This window comes from Tenrec ecaudatus, chromosome 6 (genome assembly GCF_050624435.1).
Source record: "Tenrec ecaudatus isolate mTenEca1 chromosome 6, mTenEca1.hap1, whole genome shotgun sequence".
Classification (NCBI taxonomy): domain Eukaryota; kingdom Metazoa; phylum Chordata; class Mammalia; order Afrosoricida; family Tenrecidae; genus Tenrec; species Tenrec ecaudatus.
In genome coordinates, this window is record NC_134535.1 from 120,111,183 (window position 1) to 120,136,163 (window position 24,981).

At 37.2% G+C, this 24,981-nt stretch overlaps 1 protein-coding gene across 3 annotated transcripts in view; it reads left to right on the top strand.

Moving 5' to 3' along the window:
* LRP6 (LDL receptor related protein 6) overlaps positions 1-24,981 on the top strand; it is a 167,233-nt gene that overhangs the window by 32,509 nt on the left and 109,743 nt on the right. For all 3 annotated transcript variants that reach the window (XM_075552057.1, XM_075552056.1, XM_075552058.1), the window contains exon 2: positions 3,184-3,580. In XM_075552057.1, the coding sequence (XP_075408172.1) occupies positions 3,184-3,580 (397 nt within the window). The remainder of the gene's footprint in view (positions 1-3,183; positions 3,581-24,981) is intronic.

Here is a 24,981-nt window from a genome sequence, read left to right on the forward strand (position 1 = left end):
CTGCTGACCAAGTCTAATGAGGTGCCAAGCCCTGTCCCCCAAGTCAGAAGTTTATTTTCAGGATTCCTCAGGAACTTGGTTACTTTGCTTCCCTTGCTGCCCAGAGAGAGAACATTTTAATGTTGTTTATGACAGATGTAGTTAGGTTGAAATATAACACCTTATCATTTGATTTCCCTTTTAACCCATTTTAAAGTTGTTTCAGTTTTTAATATTTTCTTTTTTATATTGAGATTTTTCCTCCTGTATTGTTTTTTTTGTTGTTGTTCCTGTGTTTTGTATGATTTTCTGTATATGAAATCCAGGATAGGTAAACCGATAGAGAGAGTAGTTGGATTTATAATTACCTAGAAATTTGGGAGGGGAAGTTAGAGGGAAATAGGGAGCAAACAACAATAACTATGAGAAGAAAATGTTCTGGAATTGATTGAGGTGATGATTGTACAACTCTTCTTAATATGATTGAATGATTAAATTGTATGATATATCAATTAGATGCCAATAAAACTATTTTAAAAAGAAAAAGAAAGGGAGCAATAGGACACAAGTTCCAGAGGGGATCAGGGGCACTGAACCCCAGAAGTTGTTTTACCTATAAAACATTTCTCCTTTTTAAATTAGAAACTGCTTTTTGTTATGGAAATTGGTGTTTACGTGGTCCATTAGTCCACTGGACTAATTGTTTTCCTGTGTCTTTTTTTTGTCACTCTTCTTTTTTCTGGATGGGCAGAGACTAATATTTGTACTTGAGTTGACTGCTCACAAACTTGTAGGACCTTAGCCTCTATTCAGATAAGTAAGATGTAGAGTCGGTCCTTTTGATCCATGGTATGAAAGCTGTACATCTTCTTGGGGAAAATAGCTTCATCTTTCTCACAAGGAATGGCTGGTGGGTTTGAACCACTAACCTATAGTGACTTTTATCTTGATGCTTCTATTTGGCTTATAGTATGAGAGTATCAGAAGCCCTGGTAGTATTGTGGTTAAATCGTTGGGCTTTTAACCAGGTTAGCAGTCTGAAACCACCTGTTGCTCCATGGGAGAAGATGAGGCTTTCTACTTCCAGAGAGTCACAGTCTTGGAAACCCACAAGGGCAGTTCTGTACTCCCTTCTAGGGTTGCCCTGAGTTAGAAGTGACTTGATGGCAGTGAGTTTGGTTTGTTTTTATGAGAGTCAATTTAAGATGGGACTGGTTAAATCAATGTGTGAAGGGCTGATCTTGAATTTTGAATCATAACTCTGGTCTTATTTTTGCTACCTAATATGTGTTCTTTTTCCTAGCCTCAAGAGTTCTCTCTAAAGTACAAGCTATTAGCTACAGTTGTCTATTTAAATCAGTTGTTATTAAATTCAAATTTTAGTTTATTCCTCACAGTAGCCACATTTCAAATGTTCTGTAGCCACAGGGGGTTAGTAGCTATTGTGCTATACAGTGGAGAGAACATTTTCATCATCACTGAAAAGTTCTATTGGCTAATTGTGCTCTAGATCAGGAGCCGGCAAACAGTGGCTCTGTAGCTAGACTCAGCTCTTTCAGTACATACATGTGGCTCTGAAGTAAAATCGAAAAGAGTTGAAGGATATTCATTCAGATAATGGTGATTTCATTTGTCTGTAAAAAGTATACGGCTCTCAAATAACTTGCAATTGTTGTGAGGGACAGGGTTGGCTCTTCCATCTCAAAAGTTTGCCAATGGCCCCTGCTCTAGATCTTTCATTACTTGACACCCTCAAGGCAAATGTGCGAAGTGTATGTATATTATATTTGAAACCATGGAATTTATACTACTTAAAGGCCTAACAGCTTTAACTTAAAATTAAATATTACATTGATTCCTTAAATTATTGACTCATTTGACATCTGCATTTATGCTTGTAGCAAATTACTATTTGATGATTTTGCTTATTAATGACATCTGGCAGTAACAAATGTTCAGAGTAATACTGGCTGTAATGGTTAAGGATATTTATCAACTTAACTGGGTCATTATTCTCAGTGGTTTGGCAGTTGTATAATGATGTGGTTATTTCCATTTTATTTTCAGATGTAGTCATCTTCCATTTTTGTATAATGCTGATTTCTGCAAAATAACCTGGTCTTGGGAACCTAACTGTCAGTGTAGTAGGAGTGGGTGTATTTCTTTAAAAGAAACTTTATATTTTGGGTTATTATTATATCTTATTTAAAGGCGATTTTAATAACATCCAACAGAATAGTTGTATTAAGAACTGTTTTTCTGCCACACTGTCTGTCTTACTAAGATACAATTAGTATACAAAATGAATTATGCTTAGATGAAGAGTTTTGGCATGTATATACCTCTGAATCCATGTACCATCATAATCAAGATAATAGCCATCATCTACAAATGTTTCTTTATGCCCCTTCATGTCCTTCCCTCTTGTTCTTTATTCCCTCTTCCTACCTTCAGGCAACTACTGATCTGCTTTCTGTTAAAATATAGAGTAGTTTGCATTTTCTAAGCTTGCATATTAATGGAATAATGCAATGTACACTCTTTTGAAGGTCTGGCTTTCTCCAACTTTTAATTATTTTGAGATTAATGTTACTTTGTGCATACTAGTTCATTTCCATATGTTGTTAAGTAGCAGCATTCCATTGTATGGCTATATCATACTTCATTCATGTATCCATGAATGACATTTGTTTAATTTCTGTTTTGGTTATTACAAATAAGTCTGCTGTGAACATTATGTACACATTTTTGTATTGGGATATGGTTTTAGTTCTTGAATATACATCCTTGGTGTGGAATGGCTGGAACATTTGGCAGACATATAATCTTTTAAGAAAATAGCCAATCTTCTTTCCAAAATGGATACCTCATTTTACATCCCACCAGTTTTACAGTGGCTCCATATCCTTATCAATATTTAACAAGATTCTGTATGGCTAACCATTTTATCTGACAGACATTTTTAACAAGACAAAACTGCCCTGGTGGAGTTAATTCTTCCTTGTTACTTTGATTTCAAAATGCTCTAAAAATTCTCTTTTTGGTGTGAGAAGATTTAAATTGGTTGTTTGTAGATTTATTTATTCTTTAAAATTTTTTTATTGTGTTTGCTGACTAAGCTGATTGAAACCTAATGTATAAAAATACCCAATACAGTTTGTTCCATTTTACTTACATATTTTTCCTTTTTTCCCCCATTTTTAGCGGCCCCTTTGTTGCTTTATGCAAACAGACGGGACTTGCGATTGGTTGATGCTACTACCAATAGCAGAGAGAATGCTACGATTGTCGTTGGAGGCTTGGAGGATGCAGCTGCGGTGGACTTTGTGTTTGGTCATGGCTGGTTATACTGGAGTGATGTAAGCGAAGAAGCCATTAAACGAACAGAGTTTAACAAAACTGAGAGTGTACAAAATGTTGTTGTCTCTGGATTATTATCCCCTGATGGGATAGCATGTGATTGGCTTGGAGAAAAATTGTACTGGACAGATTCTGAAAGTAATCGGATTGAAGTTTCTAATTTAGATGGATCTTTGCGAAAAGTATTATTCTGGCAAGAGTTGGATCAACCCAGAGCTATTGCCTTAGATCCTTCAAGTGGGTAAGTTTTGTGTCATGTGTAAAGGTTGTTGCATTTCTTTTCCTAGCTGCTCACCATGGAATTATCCTTCCCCCACAAGACATGAAAGACGAAAAAGAGGAATTTTAGACTCTTAGTACTCGTTTGCCAAGTAGACTTGAACAAGGGAAGTTATATTATGTTCTTAGAGTAAGGTAAATAGTTTGGTATTTCTAATAGTATTTGTGGAATAATCATACCTATCGTTCTTTGTATTCCTTCACTTTTTGTTATCATTAAGGGATAATTGCAAGGCAAAGAGGAAGAAATGAAGGTTTATAAGAATAGTATTTGATAGGTCGAAAGATCCAAAAAAGAAATCTGTTCTTAAAACTCATTTATACATAATATTTTTGTTGTCACATGTAGTTTTTTAATAGACGTATTTTTTAGAGTAGTTTAGAAAAGTTACAGAAAATTATCAAGAAAGTACAGAGTTCCTGCTTAACCTTTCCCACATTGTTGCTCCTTTTAGCATTTCACATTTCTATGGTACGTTTGTTACAATTGAACCAGTGTTGATAATAGTAATATTAAGTTCATAGTTCACATTAGGGTTTACTGTTTGTGTTGTACATTCCTACTGGTTTTGACAAATATGTAATAATATGCATTCACCATTACAGTATCAAACAGAATAGATTCCCTGTCCTAAAACTTACCTATGTTTTATATTGAGCACTGAAGTGTTATTTAGTGTCAGTGTGGATTGTTGACAAAAAATTAAGTTGTTAGTGCCTTCTTTCTTGTTAAGCATGTTTTATAATATCAGTGTACTTTCTAATGGGAAGGGAAAGTTACAGTTTTGAGTAAATCTCATTATAATATGTGAATTTTGTGTTCCTACATGGCTTCTCTGTTACTGTGTCTTAGTCTTACTATATACCATTCTACCTATTTTGGTGTTGAATAAATTGTCATTACAGAGATTGCCATGGCTAAGTATATGTAACTATCTAAACATGAGCCTGAAGTGAGCTAGCTATTAGTAGTTGGTTAAATCTAGAGATAACTAACCTATAACTTTTTAAATATTTTGTTTGCATTTATAACTCAGTTTATAGAAGACAATATCTTATATAATAAAGCATTAGTTGACCAAAATGAAAAAAAAAAGATTTATGCTTGTTTAGTTTGATAATCAGGCCTCATATAGGGACAAAGGTTGGAGAATGTATTTGAGGAACATGAATAACATCACCGACTATAATGTTGTGGCATTTGAGGGGGAGACATCCTGAAAAACAGAAATACATTTTTTCTAGATGAGGCTTAAAAGGTATGTGGTATGCTAAGGGGTTCTCTTATGTATCACAGAATAGTTTACTGGTGGTAGCAAAATGATTGGGTGTGCTGAGGCGGAAGACTCAGGTGTCTGATGTATAATAAACTCCATTGATGAAGAGTTTGATTGTTGAGAACTTACAAGATATTTTTGAAAAATGGAGTTCATATCTTGCCAACAGAGTTAAGTCTCCAAGGGTTCGTGTTGGAACATTGTCGAGGTTACAGTAGCTCTGTGGCATTTTTGGTGCTTTCACTTGTCATTAGGGAATACTCTATTGGGAAGATAAGTTTTTAAAAAATAATAAATGTAGGTGATAGTTGAAAGTATACTAAAACTCAAAAACAAAACAAAACAAAAAAAACCCCAAACATGCAAAACAGCTAAACTTACTGCTATTGAGCTGATTCTGACTCATAGTGACCCTGCAGGCCTGGATAGAAGTACCCCAGTGGATGTCTGAGACTGTAAGTAACTCTTTTTGGGAGTAGTAGAATGCTTCATCTTTCTCTGCCATCCTTGAGGTTTGTAGTACAAAGTGTAGCTCCTTTACCCACATACCATTAGTCATTACAGTCAAATTCTGTATTTTGTCCTCTTCTTGTTGGGGAGGGAATAGAAATCTCTAAGGATTTACTATTTAAGGATAGTAAACAGGAGAAACAACAGTTTCGTCTTCAAAACATGTTAATCTGCTTCACGGACTGTATACATGCACACACATACACAGTCTATATTTATACATAGAGTATATATACACGAGAGGGTACTGCCCCCAAACTGATGCTCATTTGTTATTTAGCTGTGAGGGGCATAGTGCATTTGGGAGTTTGTTCCTCTAGGTCAGACTGTTAATCAAGCTTTCTATTTAGAGCAGTGGTTCTCAACCTTCCTAATGCTCAGACCCACTAATACAGTTCCTTATGTTGTGGTGACCCCCCAACCATAAAATTATTTTTGTTGCTATTTCATAACTGTAATTTTTCTACTGTTATGAATTGGGCGACCCCTGTAAAAGGGTGTGCCACCCCTAGGTTGAGAACCGCTGATTTAGAGGTTCTGAAAAGAGTGTAACAGTGTGCAACAAAATAGGCCTGATTGTGGCACACGGAACTGGTTTTGCCACCATGACAATGCACCCACTCACACAGCTATCTCAGTGTGCCAGTTTTGGGTAAAAAACAGCATGCCTTTTTTACCCCAAGCACCTTACTCACCTGACCTTGCTCCATGTTTCTGTCAATGCCTTGGGACATGAAAGGACAGTGATTTGAGGATATAGAAGAGGTGAAGAAAAAAATGAGGGAGGTGCTGCTGTCAGCCATTCAAACATAAAGTTGTAAAATGTTTCCAAGAATGGAATCGCAGATTTGACACATGCATTAAGTGTAACGGAGAGTACTCTGAAGGTGATAAGGTTGTTTGGTAAAAGTGAAATACATCGCTTTGTGAAGGGGGGGTGTATTCTGGTTTTTTGGGGGGGCACCTCATATATATATATATATATATATATATATATATATATATATATATATATATATATATATATAAATTCAGGGATATACTCAGTATCATACTTTGACTCCCTAGGACTCATTTTAATTTCCTTCAGCTTCATCTTGAATTTGCATGTGAGCTCTTGATGGTCTGTTCTGCGATCGGCGCTTACCTTTATTTTGTACTGGACTGGGCAGTGCTGTTTTGTTGTACATATGGTTCCTGTAGGTTGTCACCAACTTGACGGCAGTGTATGTGTGGACAGGGCAAGGCATGTGAAAGGAATTAGGTCCACAAGTCTTTAAGGACTGTAGATGGACATATCCATTTTTATATGGGATAATGATTCTGCTGCCATTACATATAGTACATATTCAGAGGAACTGAGTTTATATGTAACTCTTGACTACTTAGGATCTAGTAATTTTATGAGTAGATTAATAATTCTTAATTATCTTCTCCAACTGATGAGCTTTATTTCTGGTTGTCTACCATATGATTAAAAAATACATTAGCAGAACCCTCATTCAGAGGTGGTGCAATTGTAAGTGGTTCGTCTGCTATGAAAAACAGTTGGGTGGTTTCTCAAAAAGTTGACTGTAGACTTACCATATAACCTTGCAGTCTCACTTCCCGGTATACATAACCAAACGACTTGAAAGCAGACTCACGCAGATAAGCATACACTAATTTTTATTGCAGCATTTTCCCCAGTAGACAAAAGGTAGTAATGGCCAGGTGTTCATCACCAATGAATGGATAAGCAAACTGCCTTAGGTATATCCAATGGAATATTTTCCAGTCATAAAGAGAACTGAACTTTTCATATATGCTACATGATGAACCTTAAAAACATGCTGAATGAAATAGTTCAGGCACGAAAGGGCAAATATATGATTTTGCTTACATGAAATACCTAGATTACACATATGCATAGAGACAAAGTTTATTAGTGGTTGCCAGGGACTGGGTAGAAGAAGGAATGAGGAGTTGTTGCTTAAAAGGTGTTGAGTTTCTGTTTGGAAAGAGGAACACTTTTGGGGAATAGGTAGTGGTGATATACAATGTGGTGAATAGAATTCATGTTACGGAATTGTACTCTTAAACATACCTAGAATGGTAAATTTAGTGTTACTTATATTTTACTCCTATGTGAGTGTGTGTGTGTATGTGTGTGTGTGTAGTCTGTTATATACAAGGATCCCTGGTGGCCTAGTGGGTTACAGATTGAGCTGCTAACTGGAAGGCCTGCAATTCTAACCCACCAGAAGTCTCAGAAACTGAAAGGGGCAGTTCTCTTCGGTCTTACAGGGTCTCTGTGAGTCAGCGTTGACTTGATAGCAGTGGTTATTTTAATATTATCTACTATGTATACATTTTATATTGTTCAATGGAATATTATTCATCCACAAAAATGAATGAATTCTGATCTGTGCTGTAACATGTTAACTTTGTAAAAGTGCCAAATAAAATAAACCAGAAACAACAAATATATGATTCTACTTATATGAAAATATTTAGGATAGGTAGATGCATCGAATTGGAGCCCTGGCGATGTTTGAATCAACAGTTTGAAACCACCAGCTGCTCTGCAGAAAAAAGACTAGGTTTTCTACTCTTGTAAAGATTTACAGTCTCAGAAACTCATAGAGACAGCTCCACTCTGCTACAGAGTCGCTGTGAGTCGACATCAACTCAATGGCAGTGAGTTTGAGTTTTTGAGATGCTTAGAGACTGAATTTTATTACTGCTTTCCAGGGGTAAGTGGAATGGGGAATGGAAATTACTTCTTAAGGCTTTCTGTTACTGGTGATGTAAAATTTGGAAATATATAGTGGTGATAGTTATACAATGGTGAACATAATTGATGTCAGTGAATTATATATGTAAAAATGGTTGAAGTAGCAAATACTGTGCTTACATAGTTGATAAAAGTATCGGTGGCTGCCAGGGCTCTGGGAGAAGGGAAGAGATAATAGGTAGAAAGAACATAGGGCTCTTTTTGTTCTTTATGTGTACTTTTTTTTCCTTTTAATCATTTTATTGAGTATTGGGGGCTCTTACAGCTCTTATCATAATCCATCTATCCATCCATTGTGTCAAGCACCTGTGTACATATGTTGCCATCACAGTTTCTAAACACTTTCTTTCCTCTTGAGCCCTTGGTATCAGCTCATTCCCCCTCCACCCTCCCTCCCTCATGAACCCTTGATAATTTACAAATTATTTTTTTTCATGTTTTATATAACCCCTGTCTCCCTGCACCTACTTTTCTATTGTCCGTCCTCCTGGGAGGGGGTTATATGTTGATAATTATGATAAGTTCCCCCTTTCTCCCCCCCCCCCACACCTACCCCTTACCCTCCGTAGGACATGCTTTGGATAGTGACACTATGTATGATTCTTTATTGGTGGACACCTGACATGGATGACATGTACAACATAGCAATATGAAGAGTGAATCCTGATATAAAGTATGAACTTCAGTGATAGTAAAGAATCAACATTGCTTTATCAGTTAAAATAAATATTTTACTAGAATGCAAGGGGTGGATAAAGGGAGAAACTTCAGGGGAGAAAATGGTATATGTGGGAACTCTGAAGTTCCTGCATGGTTTTTCTATAAACCTAAAACTACTAAAAGAAAATAAAAAAGTATTTTAACAAGTACATTAGTGTTTTGGTGGATTATGTATCTATGTTACTTCCCAATATTGAAGGTCAGATTATGTCACAGACAGACTCAAGTGATGAAAGATATTACTCAAAGTGTTGTTGTTAGGTATAGTCCAATTAGTTCCAACCCATCGCTACCCTATGCACAGAGAATGAACACTACATGGTCTTGGGCCATCCTTAAAATTGCTCCTCTTCCTGAGCCCATTGCAGCTGTGGTATCAGTCCATCTCATTGTGAGCCTTCTTGTTTTGTCTGCTGCTCCACTTTACCAAGCACTGTGTCCTTCTCCAGGTATATGTCCTCACCTGACACTATGTCCAAAGTCTGTAAGATGAAATGTTGCTATTCTAGCCTCTAAGGAACACTCTGACCATATTTCCTCCAAGTCAGATCAGTTTTTCCTTTTAATATCTCATTATTCTCCAACACCACACAATTCAAATACATCAATTCTTCAGTCTTATTCAGTGTCCAGCTTGCACATGCATATGAGGCAGTTGAAAATATCATGGCTTGGATCAGGTGCACCTTAGTCATCAAAGTAACATATTTGCTTTTCAGTACTCTAAAGAGGTGTCCTGTGCAGTAGACTTACCTAAGGCAACATGTCTTTCTGTCTCTTAATTGCTGCTTCCACAGGCATTGGTTGTTTATCCAAGCATCAAAAAATTCCTGACAACTCCAACCATTTCTCCATTTATCATGATGTTACCTATTGGTCCAGTTGTGAGGATTTTGGTTTTTTTTGTATTGAGCCCAATCCACACTAAAGGCTGTACTCCTTGATCTTCATAGCAGGTGCTTCCAGTCCTCACTTTCAGCAAAGCAAGCAATACGGTATCAATTGTGTGCTTTGAAGATACAAGGTTGTGATACTTAGTTTCTATGGGTGCTCTAAATGAAGAATAATTGTATTTTCCCTCAAGCCTAAGAGTTTGATCAAGCATACAATGAAATATCTTTAATTATTTTTGAAATCTGTGGTTATTTTTTCCCAAAACTATTTTATTGGGGGCTAATGCAGATAGAGCATTACTTACTACATTACTCAGATAATCATATCAAGCAGTATTGTACAATTGCTACCATAGTTTCAAAACATTCTCCATCCCCTTGAACTCTTGACATCAGCTCTCCGGTCCCCTTCCCCTTCCCCACTGTACCCCCCAGGGACTCTTATTCTATCTACTGTCTCCATAGGGTCACCAATCCTGGGTTTCATGTGTGGAAAAACAGAAACACATATAACTTAAATTCATGAGGGTTGCCCCCAATGACAAAATACATCAGAGCTAAACCCCAATATGAACCCCCCCCCAAATATTGAACCACAGTTAAGGCCCAACATGTACCAGAGGAGGAATCAACTGGCTAGGCTTTAACCATTCGAGTCAGGTTTATCATTTTCATCTATAGTCCTCTCTCCAATGCACTATGTTTGGTAACCGGTTTCCTCCATCCCCCTATTATGGATAGAGGGAAATCACTGGAGGCATATATACTGTGTAGATTTCACAAATGTATTTTGGGTTCCCACTGTCATCCATAACCCTCTGCAAACCAGATTGCACAATTTAGGCTCTGATACTATTCCCACCTTCAACTTCGGATCAACAGTCCTTTGGTCACTGATGTTTGCATGCTTCTTCTATGTGGACTTGGTTGACATCTCACTTAGATGGTTGCTTGTTTGGAAACAAGCTTTTAAGATCCTAGGTAGTATTTTATCTGATAGTTGAGCACCATCTTTTTTCTTCACCATATTTTGCTATAGCATGCATGTCTTCGGTGTTTCCTCCCTAAGGGTGAGCATGGAGCAGGGCCATGATGTAAGAACTAATTGTTCTTAAATTGGAACTAGAATTTAGTGTGAGCCCCAAACCCACTGGATCTGTTTGTTAATCTGCTTTTTACTCCCGTTAGAGATCTCTTCTTATGGTAGAGAGTCTTATCAATCATCTTCATGGAGCTTGAAGATCTTTGGTTAATATTGCCATTGATTGACTCCTGGTACTAACTTTTTAAAAACATTGTTGAGAGAGGAATATTGTGCCAATGTAGGCTAAATCCATATCACTGTGATTATTGTGTTGCTTGAGTTCCCTATGTATAATTATTCCCACCCCCCCCTTTTAGTTCTTCTCTTTAAGTTTCTTTTAACTTTTGGAATGTTATTTTGTGTTATATGGTTATTTAAGGACATTTAGTTCTAATAAAACTAAATGGTATATATTTGGTTATATTGAAATTTATTTAAAATTGTATTTTATTTTTCTTTTAAAAATCATTTTACTGGGGGCTCATTCATCTCTTATCACAATCCATACATAAGATCCATGGTGTCAAGCACATTTGTACATTTGTTGCCATCATCAATCTCAAAACATTTTCTTTCTACTTGAGCCCTTGATCTCAGCTCCTCATTTCCCGCCTCCCTCCCCGCCCACCTCCCTCACGAACCCTTGATAATTTATAAATTATTATTATTTTTTCATGTCTTTAAATTTTATTTTAAACTCATTTAAAAATATTTTCCATTAAGTAATCATAACAGTGCTGTTGATCCTTAATTTGTATCATGGTTTACAGAAAAGTAGTTTAGTGCTTCATTCAGTACTTATCAAACAGAAGAGATTTTCAGGTTCTCTTAAGTTAATAAGTTTGCTTTTCCAGAGAAGATACATGAAAAAAATGCTGAGGAAAAATGTAGACTTCGTCAGAATTGCAGACTCATCTTAGGTTATGAGGTTGAAAAGCGCTGACAGAGTACCCTCACATCAGCTTATGTAAAGGGAAAGCTGTTGAATAACTGGCATTGTTTGAGCCCTGGGAACTAGCACAGACCTCTGTGTGCTTTTGGATGGATGGAGTTCTTTGTGTAACCAGTCTATTTAGCCTAGACTGAAGGAAGATTTTTATTCCTCTCTTTAAATTTTACTTCTATTCGCTTGGAAAAAATATTTTTAATAGTGACTGGCAGTATAGAATACAGAATAAGGAACAGGAAAGTGTGTGTATAAAACTTTTTCCAGAAATGAACCATAGTTAGAGATAGCAGCTCTTAATAGTAAATTGAGGCAATTTCTAATTATGTAGTTGCTTATAATAGAGTTCCTTATCTGTTCTGTAATGACTTTAGTAGTTTTAGTAATATTGAGGACAAGCAGTTTCAGATATAAATATAAGGCGGTCCAAAGGTTTGTGTTTGCTAAAAATCAATCATATACATATAATTAATATATCTTAAAAACATTTTAGGCAGTGGTATATCCCAGTAGGCTCATTGAGTAGTGTGTGCCATTAGGTATTAAATAAATATTTTTTGAGTGAATGAATGAATGAATGACTGCCTTTAGAGTAATTTCTCCAACAGTTCTATTAGTTTTCCTTGTAAGGGAAAAACGGATTTTAAGCAAATTTAAACCTTGCCATGGTCTTTTGTGAATTTTAAATCAATATGAAATGATTAACATTATTTAAAATGAAATTAGTATTTGTAGTCTCTTGTTTTCAATAACATTTATCAAGATATATGTAATGGAGCTAGTTTTGCTTCACTTACTTGAACCTCAATTTCCTCTAAAATTATGAGATCTTCAAGTTTGACATTGCTTAACTTAAAAGGGGGAGGTATCAACTAAATCACTTTATAGAGTTAGCTCAGTTTTTTTAATAACTTAATTTTATTCTATTAAACAAATTCCTTCCTTTTGGACTGGCATATCCTTTCCTTAGAAGAAAGAACAGGACTGATTTGCTTGCATGTAGGGATCTTGTCAACCCTTGTATATATTCCATTGTGATTGGGTCTTCAGAAATTATAGGAAATTATGTAGGTCTCATCTGATTTCTTGTAACATTTTGTATAGGATTTGTATAGGTCTTTCATTAGATTTATTTCTAAGTATTTCATCTTTTGGGTGGTTACTATAAATATTAGTGTTTTCCAGATTTCCATCTTCATAGCTCTTTGTTAGCATAAAATAATCTGACTGGTCTTTGCTTGATCTTGTATACTGCCACTTTGCCGAATCTTTCAATTAAATCCAATAATTTTCTTGATAAGCTTTGGTGTTTTGTTTGTGTAGTAGGCTCATATACTCTGAACAGTTGTAATTCTAGTTTGCCAAACTCCCAATACAGTATTGGATAGGAAAGATGAGACGGGGACCCTAGTCTGGGCCCACTCTCAAGGGAAACGATCTTAGTTTCCCTGTCAGAACTATTGTATGTTGGCTTTGTGTATAAACTCCTAAGTATGTTGAAGAATTTCCTTTGTATTCCTATTTTGTTGAGGATTTTTATCAAGAGTGAGTAGTAGAGTTTGTCAAATGCCTTTTTAAAAAAAATCATTTTATTGGGGGCTCATGCAACTCTTATCACAATCCATACATACATCAATTGTGCAAAGCACATTTGTACATTTGTTACCCTCATCGTTCTCAAAACATTTGCTCTCCACATAAGCCCCTGCAAATGCTTTTTCTGTATTGATTGACAAGACTACGTGCTTCTTTTCTTTTGTGTTACTTATATGGAGAATTATGTTGATTGTTTTCTAATACTAATGAACTCTTGAATGCCTAGTATGAACTTCACTTGGTCATAATGTATTATTTGTTTGATATATTGCTGTATTCTATTAGGATTATGTTGAGATTTTGTTTATGGGGGGTTATTGTTTAGATATATATTTTTAATGGATATCTTTACTTGGTTTTGGTATCCAGGTTTTAAAAATAAAATTTGGAGTATTTCCAAATTTCCTTTTCTATACTTTGGAATAGTATGAATGATATTGGTATCAGCTCTTCCCTGAATCTTTGGTAGAGGATCTTGGTGATTGGTTATTTCTAAGAACTATCTGTTTAAGTGATCCTTAGTTGTTTTAGTACATGTATATTCATACATGTGCATCACACATAATTTGGTTGTTGTGGAAAAATTAAATATAATAGCATTGACCAAAAGCTATTTACCCTTTTTGTGTTTATTTGTGTGTAGCCTAATAGCATCAGTTATCTTGATTGAGCCGTGCACATTTCCCCACATTCCATATTCAGTGTGCAACCTTTCCCATCACCATAAATAAAAATTGATTACTCTCTAGCAGTTCCAAATTTTGCAGGTCTTCCTGTATATGGATATTGTTGTGTATATGTGTATATCAAGTAAAAGGGTTAATTGTTGGATCTATATATTTTGTAAAAACTCTTTTCTGACTATTTTGTCACCAAATGACCAGGAATACAAGTTCTAGTTTTAACACTGAAATAATATCTTTTCACATTGGTTTTACTTATTTATGATTGTTGTGCATGGTGATGTTGGGTACCATTCATTCAATTTCAACTCATAGCAACCCCATGTGACATGGTAGAACTCCCCTTTAGGATTTTATTTTATTGGCTATAATCTTTATGTGGTCTTTCTCTAGCAGAGTGCTTGTGCGGATAGATTCGCACCTTTCAACCTTTTGGTTAGCAGTCTAGAGCCTTACTGTTGCATCACTCGGGCATGATAAAATATCAAGCTCACTGCCATCGAGTCAGTGCTGGCTCATATCGACCCTGCACTGCAGAGTAGAACTGCCCCTGTGAGTTTCTGGAGCTGTTAACACTTTATGGTAGTAGAAAGCCCTTTCTCCTGTCGCATGAAAGTGATGTTGAACTGCTGACCCAGCAGTATATGCCACTAGGGCTTTTTAGGGCATGATAGTTGTGTATTATTAATTTTAATGGAGTAGGGTACACCCAGTTAACAACACTCACCTACTAACTGAAAGGTTGTAGGTTCAGCTAGCCACAGAAGTGTCTTGGGAAAAAGGCTTGGTAATATGCCGACAAATCAGCCCTTGGAAGTCCTTTGGAGCATAGTTCTACTCTGGTATACACTGAGTTGCCCGTAGCTGGAATCAATTCTATGACATTAGGAGGAAAAAGTATATTAATGATTTCTTTTCATTAGAAATAGGACTAAGTAACTTGAAGCATCATGAAATGATTTATGTTCTAGGTCTGATTCACTTAGTTTTTATGACTCAATTGTAAATGTTGTAATTAGTAACCTTTGTATGTAATTATATCTTGCAGAGTGAACATTATCCCATCAGTCTAGATTTATTGAAACTAAAATTTCTGCATTTCTTTGGTATAGGACATTGGGTTCAGATTGAGTTGTTCATTTCAGATAAACTTTTAAAGATTTTTTTGGGAAAAAGAAAGATTTTGAGAAATTTATTATTTCTTTACTTAAACAGATATTACATGTTTTGGAGTGTAATACCATAAGATGACAAGTGTCTATTCTCACTGTTTATAAAGTACTTTTCTCCTTTACTAGCTTACGAATTTTTGACATTTCAAAACTGAATATATTTCTTTGCATTTAATTCCACTAATTAAAAGGAATCCTATTTTTTTTGCCCTTCACTCCATTCAAAACTTATATTCCAGAAAACATAATTCATACTAACACTGATTTTAAACATGATGCTGATAAAAGCCCATGTGAAATATATTACACAGCTAGTTGAATTTAGCAGCTTTATTGTTTAATCCTTTAGGTGACTATAGATTTTTAAGGTAAATTAGCTACAAAAGCCAAAAGGTAACAGGCTACTCCTTAACATGTGCACACCTTTTTGGGAGGTGGGTGGTCCCAAAATAAAATAATGAAGTAGCCGAAGAATTTTCCACATGGTTTAATTTTCAGTGTCATGTAATCTCTACTCTCCTTTTAAAATTGTGAAAATACCGTATATACTTGAGTATAAGCCGACCTGAATGTCAACCGAGGCATCTAATTTTACCACAAAAACTGCATTTAAAATGTGCTGAAAAACTTGGTTTATACACGAGTACATACACCAAAGCAGTCACCAATACAGTTGAGTTGCCACATTGACAACTCCATGACTTTGATTACAATTTCTTTTTATGTCACCATTGTTGCTAGTCTCATCCTACTACCAATTTTGGTTATGTGTTTGATGCCAGAAATGGCCTTCTCTCACCTCTCTTGATGACCTTAGTTGACAGCCATTGATCACGTGATGCTTCTCCTTACTATCTACCTAGCTATGTAAAGCTTCTGAACAATTTAAAGTCACAGAAATACTTTGAAAAATGAGGGGAAAAATTAAGATTTATTTTGTTTTAAACTTATGTTTATAATAGCTTGATGTAAAAATTGGAAACGTTTACTGAAAAATTTTCAGCTTTTGTATAAAATTTTTTATAAAACTTTTTTTTTTTTTTAGGCCAAGGTATCATTATTTTCTCTCTCTTTCCTCCGTCTCGTTCCTGTTCTTATTAATTGGATGAATGTTTACAGATAAATTTTCCACTGAACACTTTATACACACTTTACTTCCTCCTTGTGTTTCTTGTTTCCATTCCTCCCCCTTTCTTAACACATTTAAACTATCTTTGCATGAATGCTTCCTTATTTATCTAAGTGGTTTATTTTTCTAAGATGTGTGTACCCCACTAGTGTTACTGTTCCCCGATAGACCTTTCTATTGTCTGGCTGAAAATTGAGGCACAAGAGTGAAGGGCCATAGTCTGAGGGGTGCTACCAGTCTCTATCTAGTAGGCCTTATCGCCTCCATGAATATCACAGTAAAACAAGCCACACGCCATTTTGCTTTCCTAGTACATATAAAAGCTATGCTTATATTATTCTGTAGTTTATCTAGTGTATCTAGTCTTATGAAAAAAGTTTGAAACATTGTAAGAATTTGCCCGAGTGACACAGATACTTGGAGTGAGCACATACTGTTGGAAAAATCACCATTAGACTTGTTCGACATGAGGTAGACATAAGCCTTCAATTTTTAAAATATACCACACAGTCTGCAAAGTGAATTATGCCAGTACACGTGCTTGAGGACAGAGCCTGCTACTCTTGTTTTTCAGTTGTACCAAGGGATTCAAATAGTACTCATTTAACAATGAATAAAATATGGTAACTCAGCCTTGTTCCCTCGCTTGACATGAAGAAAGCTCTAAGATAATCCTAATCAAGCTACAGAGTAGATCTTTGGAAGATAAATTCATTTTTCTCCACAGAGGCCCAGTGGATTATCTCTTCCCTCTCTCCAGGGCTCTTTTCCTTTGTTCCTGCTGAGTGATGGGTTTGGGTTTGCCATATGGAATCTCAGGCAGTTGCTGTAATCCGTGAACACCATGTCTCTGTACAGTATCCTCTTTGCAATGCTAATAGCTTCCACTCCCTGAATATCAACTTCGGTCCTGTGTCACTGAATGCCCTGTGTCTTTCTTTCCTTGCAGCTTTTGGGTCTTTCTAGAGGAGGGCCAAGTCTCATAGGGCAGACTCAGAGACTGCCCCCTTGGAGGGAAATGTTGCATGACTGCTGCGGGGATGACCCAACCACAGAGCCCCGCAGTGCTGCCAGGTCATCACGTAGACAGGAGACACCCACTTGTTATATTTTAGACATAACATTTATCTCTGTCAGACCCCTTTTCTTAATCCTTTCTTTGGATATGTAATTTAACTACCCCAGGAAAAATATGCCAAATAGGATTGGGTTACCAATTTCACTGACCACTAAAAATGAGTTCCAATCTTTATAGAACAGCAAACTGAAGCAAAGAGGGCTTTGCTTTTTTACACACCAATTCTGAATTCGTGATGAATAAATAGTCTTTAGGGACTAGAAGAACCTTGCCTAGTGTAGTCTGGAATCTTGATTCCGATGAATGAATTCCAGGCATATTCAGAGATACTTTATTTGGATTGAGGCAGGCCTCCAGGGACTAGAATTTATATGCTCTTCTATCTTATTTATAATCCTCTACTTTAGCTTAGTTCTCTAAATATTAGTATCAAATACTGTTTCTTATTATAGTAAACTGCACCATGACTGATTACAGATACTATTTGGGAGTCCAGATTGAGTTGGCTTAATTATCCTTTCAATAAGACTGAGCTGAGTAAGTAACTTCACATCTTCTCAGTTTTTATATATATTCATACTCACTGCCATCGAATTGGTTTGGACTCATAGTGACCCTATAGGACATAGACAGACTACCTTTCTTGTTTTTGGGGGACTTAAATCTTTATAGGAACTGACTACTTCATCTGTCTAACTTGGAGTGACTGATGGGTTTGAACTATTGACCTTGTAGTTAGCAGCTTGGTGTATAACCCACGATACTAACGTATTTTTAAAATTTTTTAAATCGTTACTGGATTTTAATCCACATATCACACAATTCAGTAGTTCAATCATAGCAAGAAGAGTTGTACAATCATTAATATAAGGAAACTTAAAAGTGAAAGCAGTACAATGTAATTATTTGACCCCTTCATTAATTTCTCAATGACAGATACTTATGAGGGGGTGCCCCCAAACTGGAAAAAAGCTCCACTGGGGCAGAGCTTTCATAGTACACTAGGTGAGCATCGAACAACTTGCTCTGAGTCAGTGCACCCAGAGACATTGCCTGGGAAGGTTCTCTGTGGTTACAGTGAACTTTTTTTGGTGAAAGTAGTTTTGCTCCAGCAGTTTTTTTGTGATGACCAATTTAAGAGAACAGGGTGCAGCTGTGAAATTTTGTTTCCTGCTTTGGAAAAATGCCACAGAAACTGTTGAGTTGTTGAGATGTTGAACACAGCTTGTAAGGACAGCGTATGAGTGTATGAGTGGTTTTCCCATTTCAAAATAGGTGAAATGTTGATTGATGATGAGATAGTTTATTGTGCCAGCCTGGCCGATAAACACATGTGAGATTAATTGAAGGGCGGAGAGATAAATGTCTCAGTGAGCCTCGCCTTTCTTGTCTCTCGCTCTTTGATCAACAGACCAGTGTGCAGCTGCCTTGCTTGTTCTGTGCCTCAATTTGCCAGCTACACTACCTGTGGGACACCTAACCTATGGACTGTGTCACTGTAATTTGAGGTCCCTTTAAGACCTTCCTTGCCAGAGAATTGGGATGTACATCTCTGGAGTTGGGGACTAGACTGACAGTTGGTAACCTGGCTGACGATTGATGACCTGCCTTGTTGTTTGCTGCCTGTGCCAGGATAACATAAATTGCTCTACAGAGGACTACCCGGCGGCCCTCAAGACTTGAAGGACTGCCAGTGTCTCACAACTGTCTCACAGGAGTGAGTTGCACTGAGCCATCTGTACTGCTATATAATTTAACTGTTCATTTCTTATATTATATATCGATCTATCTATCTATCTATCTATCTATCTATCTATCTATCTATCTATCTATCTATATATATATATAAAATTATCTGCAATCCGGTTTTGTCTCTCTAGAGAACCCTGTCTAACGCAGATACAAACCTCGTTTGGGTATTCATTAACTTCCCAAACGGACAAAAATGTTAACTTGTAGTGCATTTGGAGTTCATTCCACCAGGTCAGACTGCTAATCTTTCTATTTAGAGGTTCTGAAAAGATAGCATAACAGTGTGTAGCAAAAAAGGCCTCATTTGTGGCAGGCAAGGGACTGGTTTTGCCACCATGACAGTGCACCTGCTCATGCAGCCACCTTAGTGCACCAATTTTTGGCAAAAACCAGCAAGCCTCTCTTGCCCCACGCACCTTACTCCCCTGACCGCTCTCCGTATAACTTCTTTTTGTTTCCACAAATGATGAGGGACATGACAGCACAGCTATTTGACAATTTAGAAGAGGTGAAGAAAACAATGAGGTAGGTGGTGTGTTAGCTATCCAAATAGATATGTTTGTAAAATGTTTCCAAGGATGTGATTGCAGATTTGACAAATGTATTAAGTGTAATAAAAATTACTTTGAAGGTGATAAGATTGTTTTTTAAAGAAAATTTAAATACATAGCTTTGAAAAAAATTCCAGGTTTTTTTTTTTCCGGGGGGTGGGAGGAGGAGTAACACCTCGTAGGTCACACTGTCAAAACTTAAGTTAGAACATAAAACTTTGAAATCTGTTTCTTAAATAACCTTAACATTTTTCTTTTGAAGTCTAATTGTGAGCAGGCAACTGTTAGCAATCTGAATGTTCTGTTTTCTCTGAAAGGAGTCTTCTCGGATTGTGGGGTAAGTATGTACATGGAGATAAACCTGTAATCATTTAGACTCTGTATCTTTTTTTTTTTTTTAGCAGAATTAAGGCAGAGTTTGGAAATGTATGTATCTGCCTGAAGAATGAATGATTAAATTGTTTCTAAGATATACGTAATGGATGGCAAACATTAAAACTACTGCGTACTTCTCAGAACCCATAATACTTCACAACAGAGAGAACCTTATGTGTACAAGCATTCAAAAACAATATTTAAGAATTTGGAGATCCCAGGATGGAACGTAGATTATGACAGAAGAATCTAATTGTATTAAGATGTGTGAGACAACTTCACTGAAAGGGGCTGGGAGAAAAAAGTTCTGACCTGAGTAACTTTGGATGTGAGATGTGCCTGTGACTAGAGGTGATAATAATTGACACAAAAACAAACGCAAAAAAACCAAACTCAGTGCCATGGAGTCGACTTTGACTTGTAGTGACCCCGTGCATAGATAAGGAGCTTCCTATGGGTGCAGGTTATTACTTCTGAAACCACTGTGCATGAGGATGCTGGAATTAAACATTTACGCAAAAGGATAGCAGATAGTGGGAGCTAAGTTTCATTATTGGAGAGGGGAGATTATAGACAAGCAAGGAGAAGAGGCTAGAATGATTCCTAAGGTAATAGAGTTGGAGATTATAGTTGCTTGAACTCATTTAACTTAATGTAAGTATAGTATACATTTTAAATGAATTTAGTAGTTCATTATCCTCTGAAAACAATCAGTAAAATCTGAGATCTTGGATTAATTTATATTGATTCAATTCCAATTCATAATGAAATCCATGTGATGCAGAGTAGTACGCCATATGATTTTTTTGTTAATTGTTGCTGTAACCTTTCCCCCCACAACAGTTTATAGGCATATAATTCATATATAATATAATTAAATAGTTCAGTCACAGCTAGAAGAGTTGTATAAGTAAATGTGGCAAAGAAAGCTGATGGTGCCCGACTATCAAAAGATATAGCTTCTGGGATCTTAAAGGCTTGAAGGTAAACAAGCGGCCATGTAACTCAGAAGCAACAAAACCCACATAGAAGAAGCTGACCAGCCTGTGCAATTACGAGGTGTCAAGGTGTCAGGCATCATCAGAACAAAAAAAATCTTACCATAGTAAATGAGGGGGGGAGTGCGGAGTAGAGACCCAAAGTCCATTTGTAGGCCACTGGACATCCCCTTACAGAAAGGTCTTGGGGAGGACATGAAGACAGGGTGCGATATAGCAACGATGAAAAATACAACTATCCTTTAGTTCCTAAATGCTTCCTCCCTCCCCCCCACTGTCATGATCTGAATCCTACCTTGCCAGTCTGACTAGACCAGAGAATGTACACTGGTATAGATGGGAACTGGACACACAGGGAAGCCAGGGCAGATGATCCCCTCAGGACCAGTGGTGAGAGTGGCGATACTGGGAGGGTGGAGGGAGAGTGGGTTGGAAAGGGGGAACCGATTTCAAGGATCTACATGTGACCTCCTCCGTGGGGGACATACAATAGAAAAAGGGGTGAAGGGAGACGTGGGACAGAGCAAGATATGACAAAATCATAATTTATAAATTATCAAGGGTTCATAGATTCAAGCCTGTGGTAGCAGTGTCCTATGATCATGAACAGGGACGAGAATAGTTTTGCTAAGATGCAGAATGCATTGGAAAGAAAGTGGAGTGGTGCAGAGGCAGTTAGGGCAAAATGTCACATCCTATCATTTGATCTCCCTTATGATCCATTTAAATTTGTTCTAGTTTTTAATCTTTTCTGCTTTCTTTTCCATTGAAGTTTTTAACCTGCTTTACTTTGTTGTTCTCATTAGGTTTTTGGTTTGTTTTATAATATTTTCCTGTACTGACATCCATGATAGGTGAATCTACAGAGACAGTAACTAGAATAATGGCTCCTTGGAAATGTAGCAGGGAGGTTGGGGGAGAGGGAGAGCTAATAAAAGTTGTAGAACATTTCTTTATTCTTGCAAAGCTATTCTCGCCCCTGTTCCATGATCATAGGACACTGTTACCACAGGCTTGAATCTATGTTTATTACCCCTTATGCTGTTTAACTGTAACAGCTTTAAAATGTGTCAAAATCATGAGATCAAATGTTATTACATTTTGACTTAACTATGTCTGCTCTAGTCAGCTTTACAATGTTCTCTGTGTGATAACAGGCCGGTTCACATCTTTTAACTATGATTGGAGGGAATTCACCAGCGGCTTGGGCTTCCACTGTCATCCAGAGCTTTCCACAAACCAGATAGATGTTCGCAGTTTTATGCTCTGATGCCATTCATTCCCTCTAGATTTGGGTTATATTTACAATCCTTGGTTCACACAAGCTGGTGTGCTTCTTCGATGTGGACTTAGTTGACACCTCATTTAAGATGGCTGCATGTTTGAAAACAAACCTTTAAGACCCCCTGATGCTATTCTTTCTGAACACAGCTTGTAAGGACAGCGTATGGGCAATTCATACACATTGTTTTATCTCATTGATTAAACTTCCTTCAAAGTAATGTCACTTACCCTACCTTCTCTCTGTTTACCCTACTTTCTCTCTATTTGTCCACATTCTTCCGTTTCCTTCTGAACTTTTCTCTTGGTAAGTACTACCCTTTTGATCTCAAATGATTGATTACTACTGTTTTTTGTTCCTTTTGTAAGCCTGTCTATTGTTTGACCAAAAATTGAGCCATGGGATGAATTCCATAGTCTCCTGCATTCCACCAGTCTCTATTCAACCAGTAGACTTGGTTGTGTTTATGATTTTAAGTTTTGTTCCACATTTTCCTCCCACGGTATGCAGCATCTTCTATTATGATATCTTTCAGAGCTAGTAGTGGTAGCCAGGCACCATCTAGTTCTTCTGGTTTCAAGATTGTGAAATCATGTTTGCATGGTCCATTTATCCGTTCTTCCATGTGTCTTTTAGTTTTCATCATGCTTATTTCTTCTGGACAGGGAGAACAGTGGCTCCTTAGATGGCTGCTCTCAAGCTTTTAAGATTCCAGCTGCTGCTCACCATAGTAGGATATATGGCCTATTGCCTTTGTGCATTGTTATGCTAGTTGACCTTTATGGTTCTGAGCCCCAAGACCCATTGAAGGAGGGAGAGTTGTCTAGATACAACAGATACAAGTCTCTTGATAGAGTAATGGTTGTATTTTGGATTGTCATTTTATTTCATTATTTTTAAATATATAAGATTTGCTCTTCCCCTTTTCCACATTTTCAAGGGGGAAAAAACCCAGCGTTCTTATATAGTTAATTCTAGTTGCCATCAGTCCATCCCAAGAGACTTAAATAAAAAACAACAACAACACCCTTTTAATTATGATTTGGGTAGGAGTTTACAGAAAAAATTGGTTTCTTTGAAGAAAGCTGATGGTGCCTGGCTATCAAAAGAGATAGCGTCTGGGGGTCTTAAAGGCTTGAAGATAAATAAGCGGCCATCTAGCTCAGAAGCAACAAAGCCCACATGGAAGAACACACCAGCCAGTGTGATCACGTGGTTCCGAAGGGATCAGTTATCAGGCATCAAAGAACAAAAAAATCATATCATTGGGTGCACACCTCCATCATAAGATAGCTGAGGACAAACGGGTGCATAAGCAAATGTGGCGAAGAAAGCTGATAGTGCCTGGCTATCGAAAGAGATAGTGTCTGGGGTCTTAAAGGCTTGAAGGTGAACAAGCGGCCATCTAGCTAAGAAGCAACAAAGCCCACATGGAAGAAGCACACCATCCTGTGCAATCACGAGGTGCCAAAGGGACCAGGTATAAGGCATCATCAGAACAAAAATCTTACCATAGTGAATGAGTGGGGGAGTGCGGAGTGGAGACTCAAAGCCCATTTGTAGGCCATTGGACATCCCCTTACAGAAGGGTCTTGGGGAGGAGATGAGACAGTCAGGGTGCAATGTAGCAACGATCAAAAATACAACTTTTCTCTAGTTCCTAACTGCTTCCTTCCCCCCCTCCTCACGCCACCCCCCTACTGTCATGATCTGAATCCTACCTTGCAAGTCTGACTAGACTAGAGGATGCACACTGGTGCAGATAGGGGCTGGAGGCACAGGGAATCCAGGGTGGATGATACCTTAAGGACCAGGGGTGTGAGGGGCGATACTGGGAGAGTAGAGGGTGAGTGGGTTGGAAAGAGGCAACCGATGACAAGGATCTACATGTGGCCTCCTCCCTGGGGGGCGGACGTGGGTGAAGGGAGACGTCAGACAGGGAAAGGTATGACAAAATAATAATTTATAAATTATCAAGGGCTCATGAAGGAGGGGGGAGTTGTGAGGGAGGGGGAAAAAAAAGAGAACCTGATGCCAGGGGCTTAAGTGGAGAGCAAATGCTTTGAAAATGATGAGGGCAGTGAATGTATTGATGTGATTTACACAATTGATGTATGTATGGATTGTGATAAGACTGGTATGAGCCCTTAATAAAATGGTTAAAAAATTATAAATAAATAAATGCCCCCCAAAATTGGTTTCTCATTCAGCAATTCACACACATTTTGTTTGATGACATTGATTTTAATCACTACAATATAATAGTCCTTTTCCCACTTCCTTGTGCTTGCTATTTCTATTTGTCTCTCTTTCCTATCCTTTGCTGCCTTCTTAGCTTTCTTCCTGGATATAGGTTGTCTTTCTAGTTTCATAGAATTGATTGTTCTAAGAAGTATGTACTTCGCTGGTAGTATTTACCATATACAGATAACTGTCTATGCTTTGGATGAAAGTTGACCCACAGGGTGAGTTCAATTTCATATAAACTTGAGGATTTGGGTTTCCATTTCTGTACAGAAAGCTATTAGAATTTTGATAGGA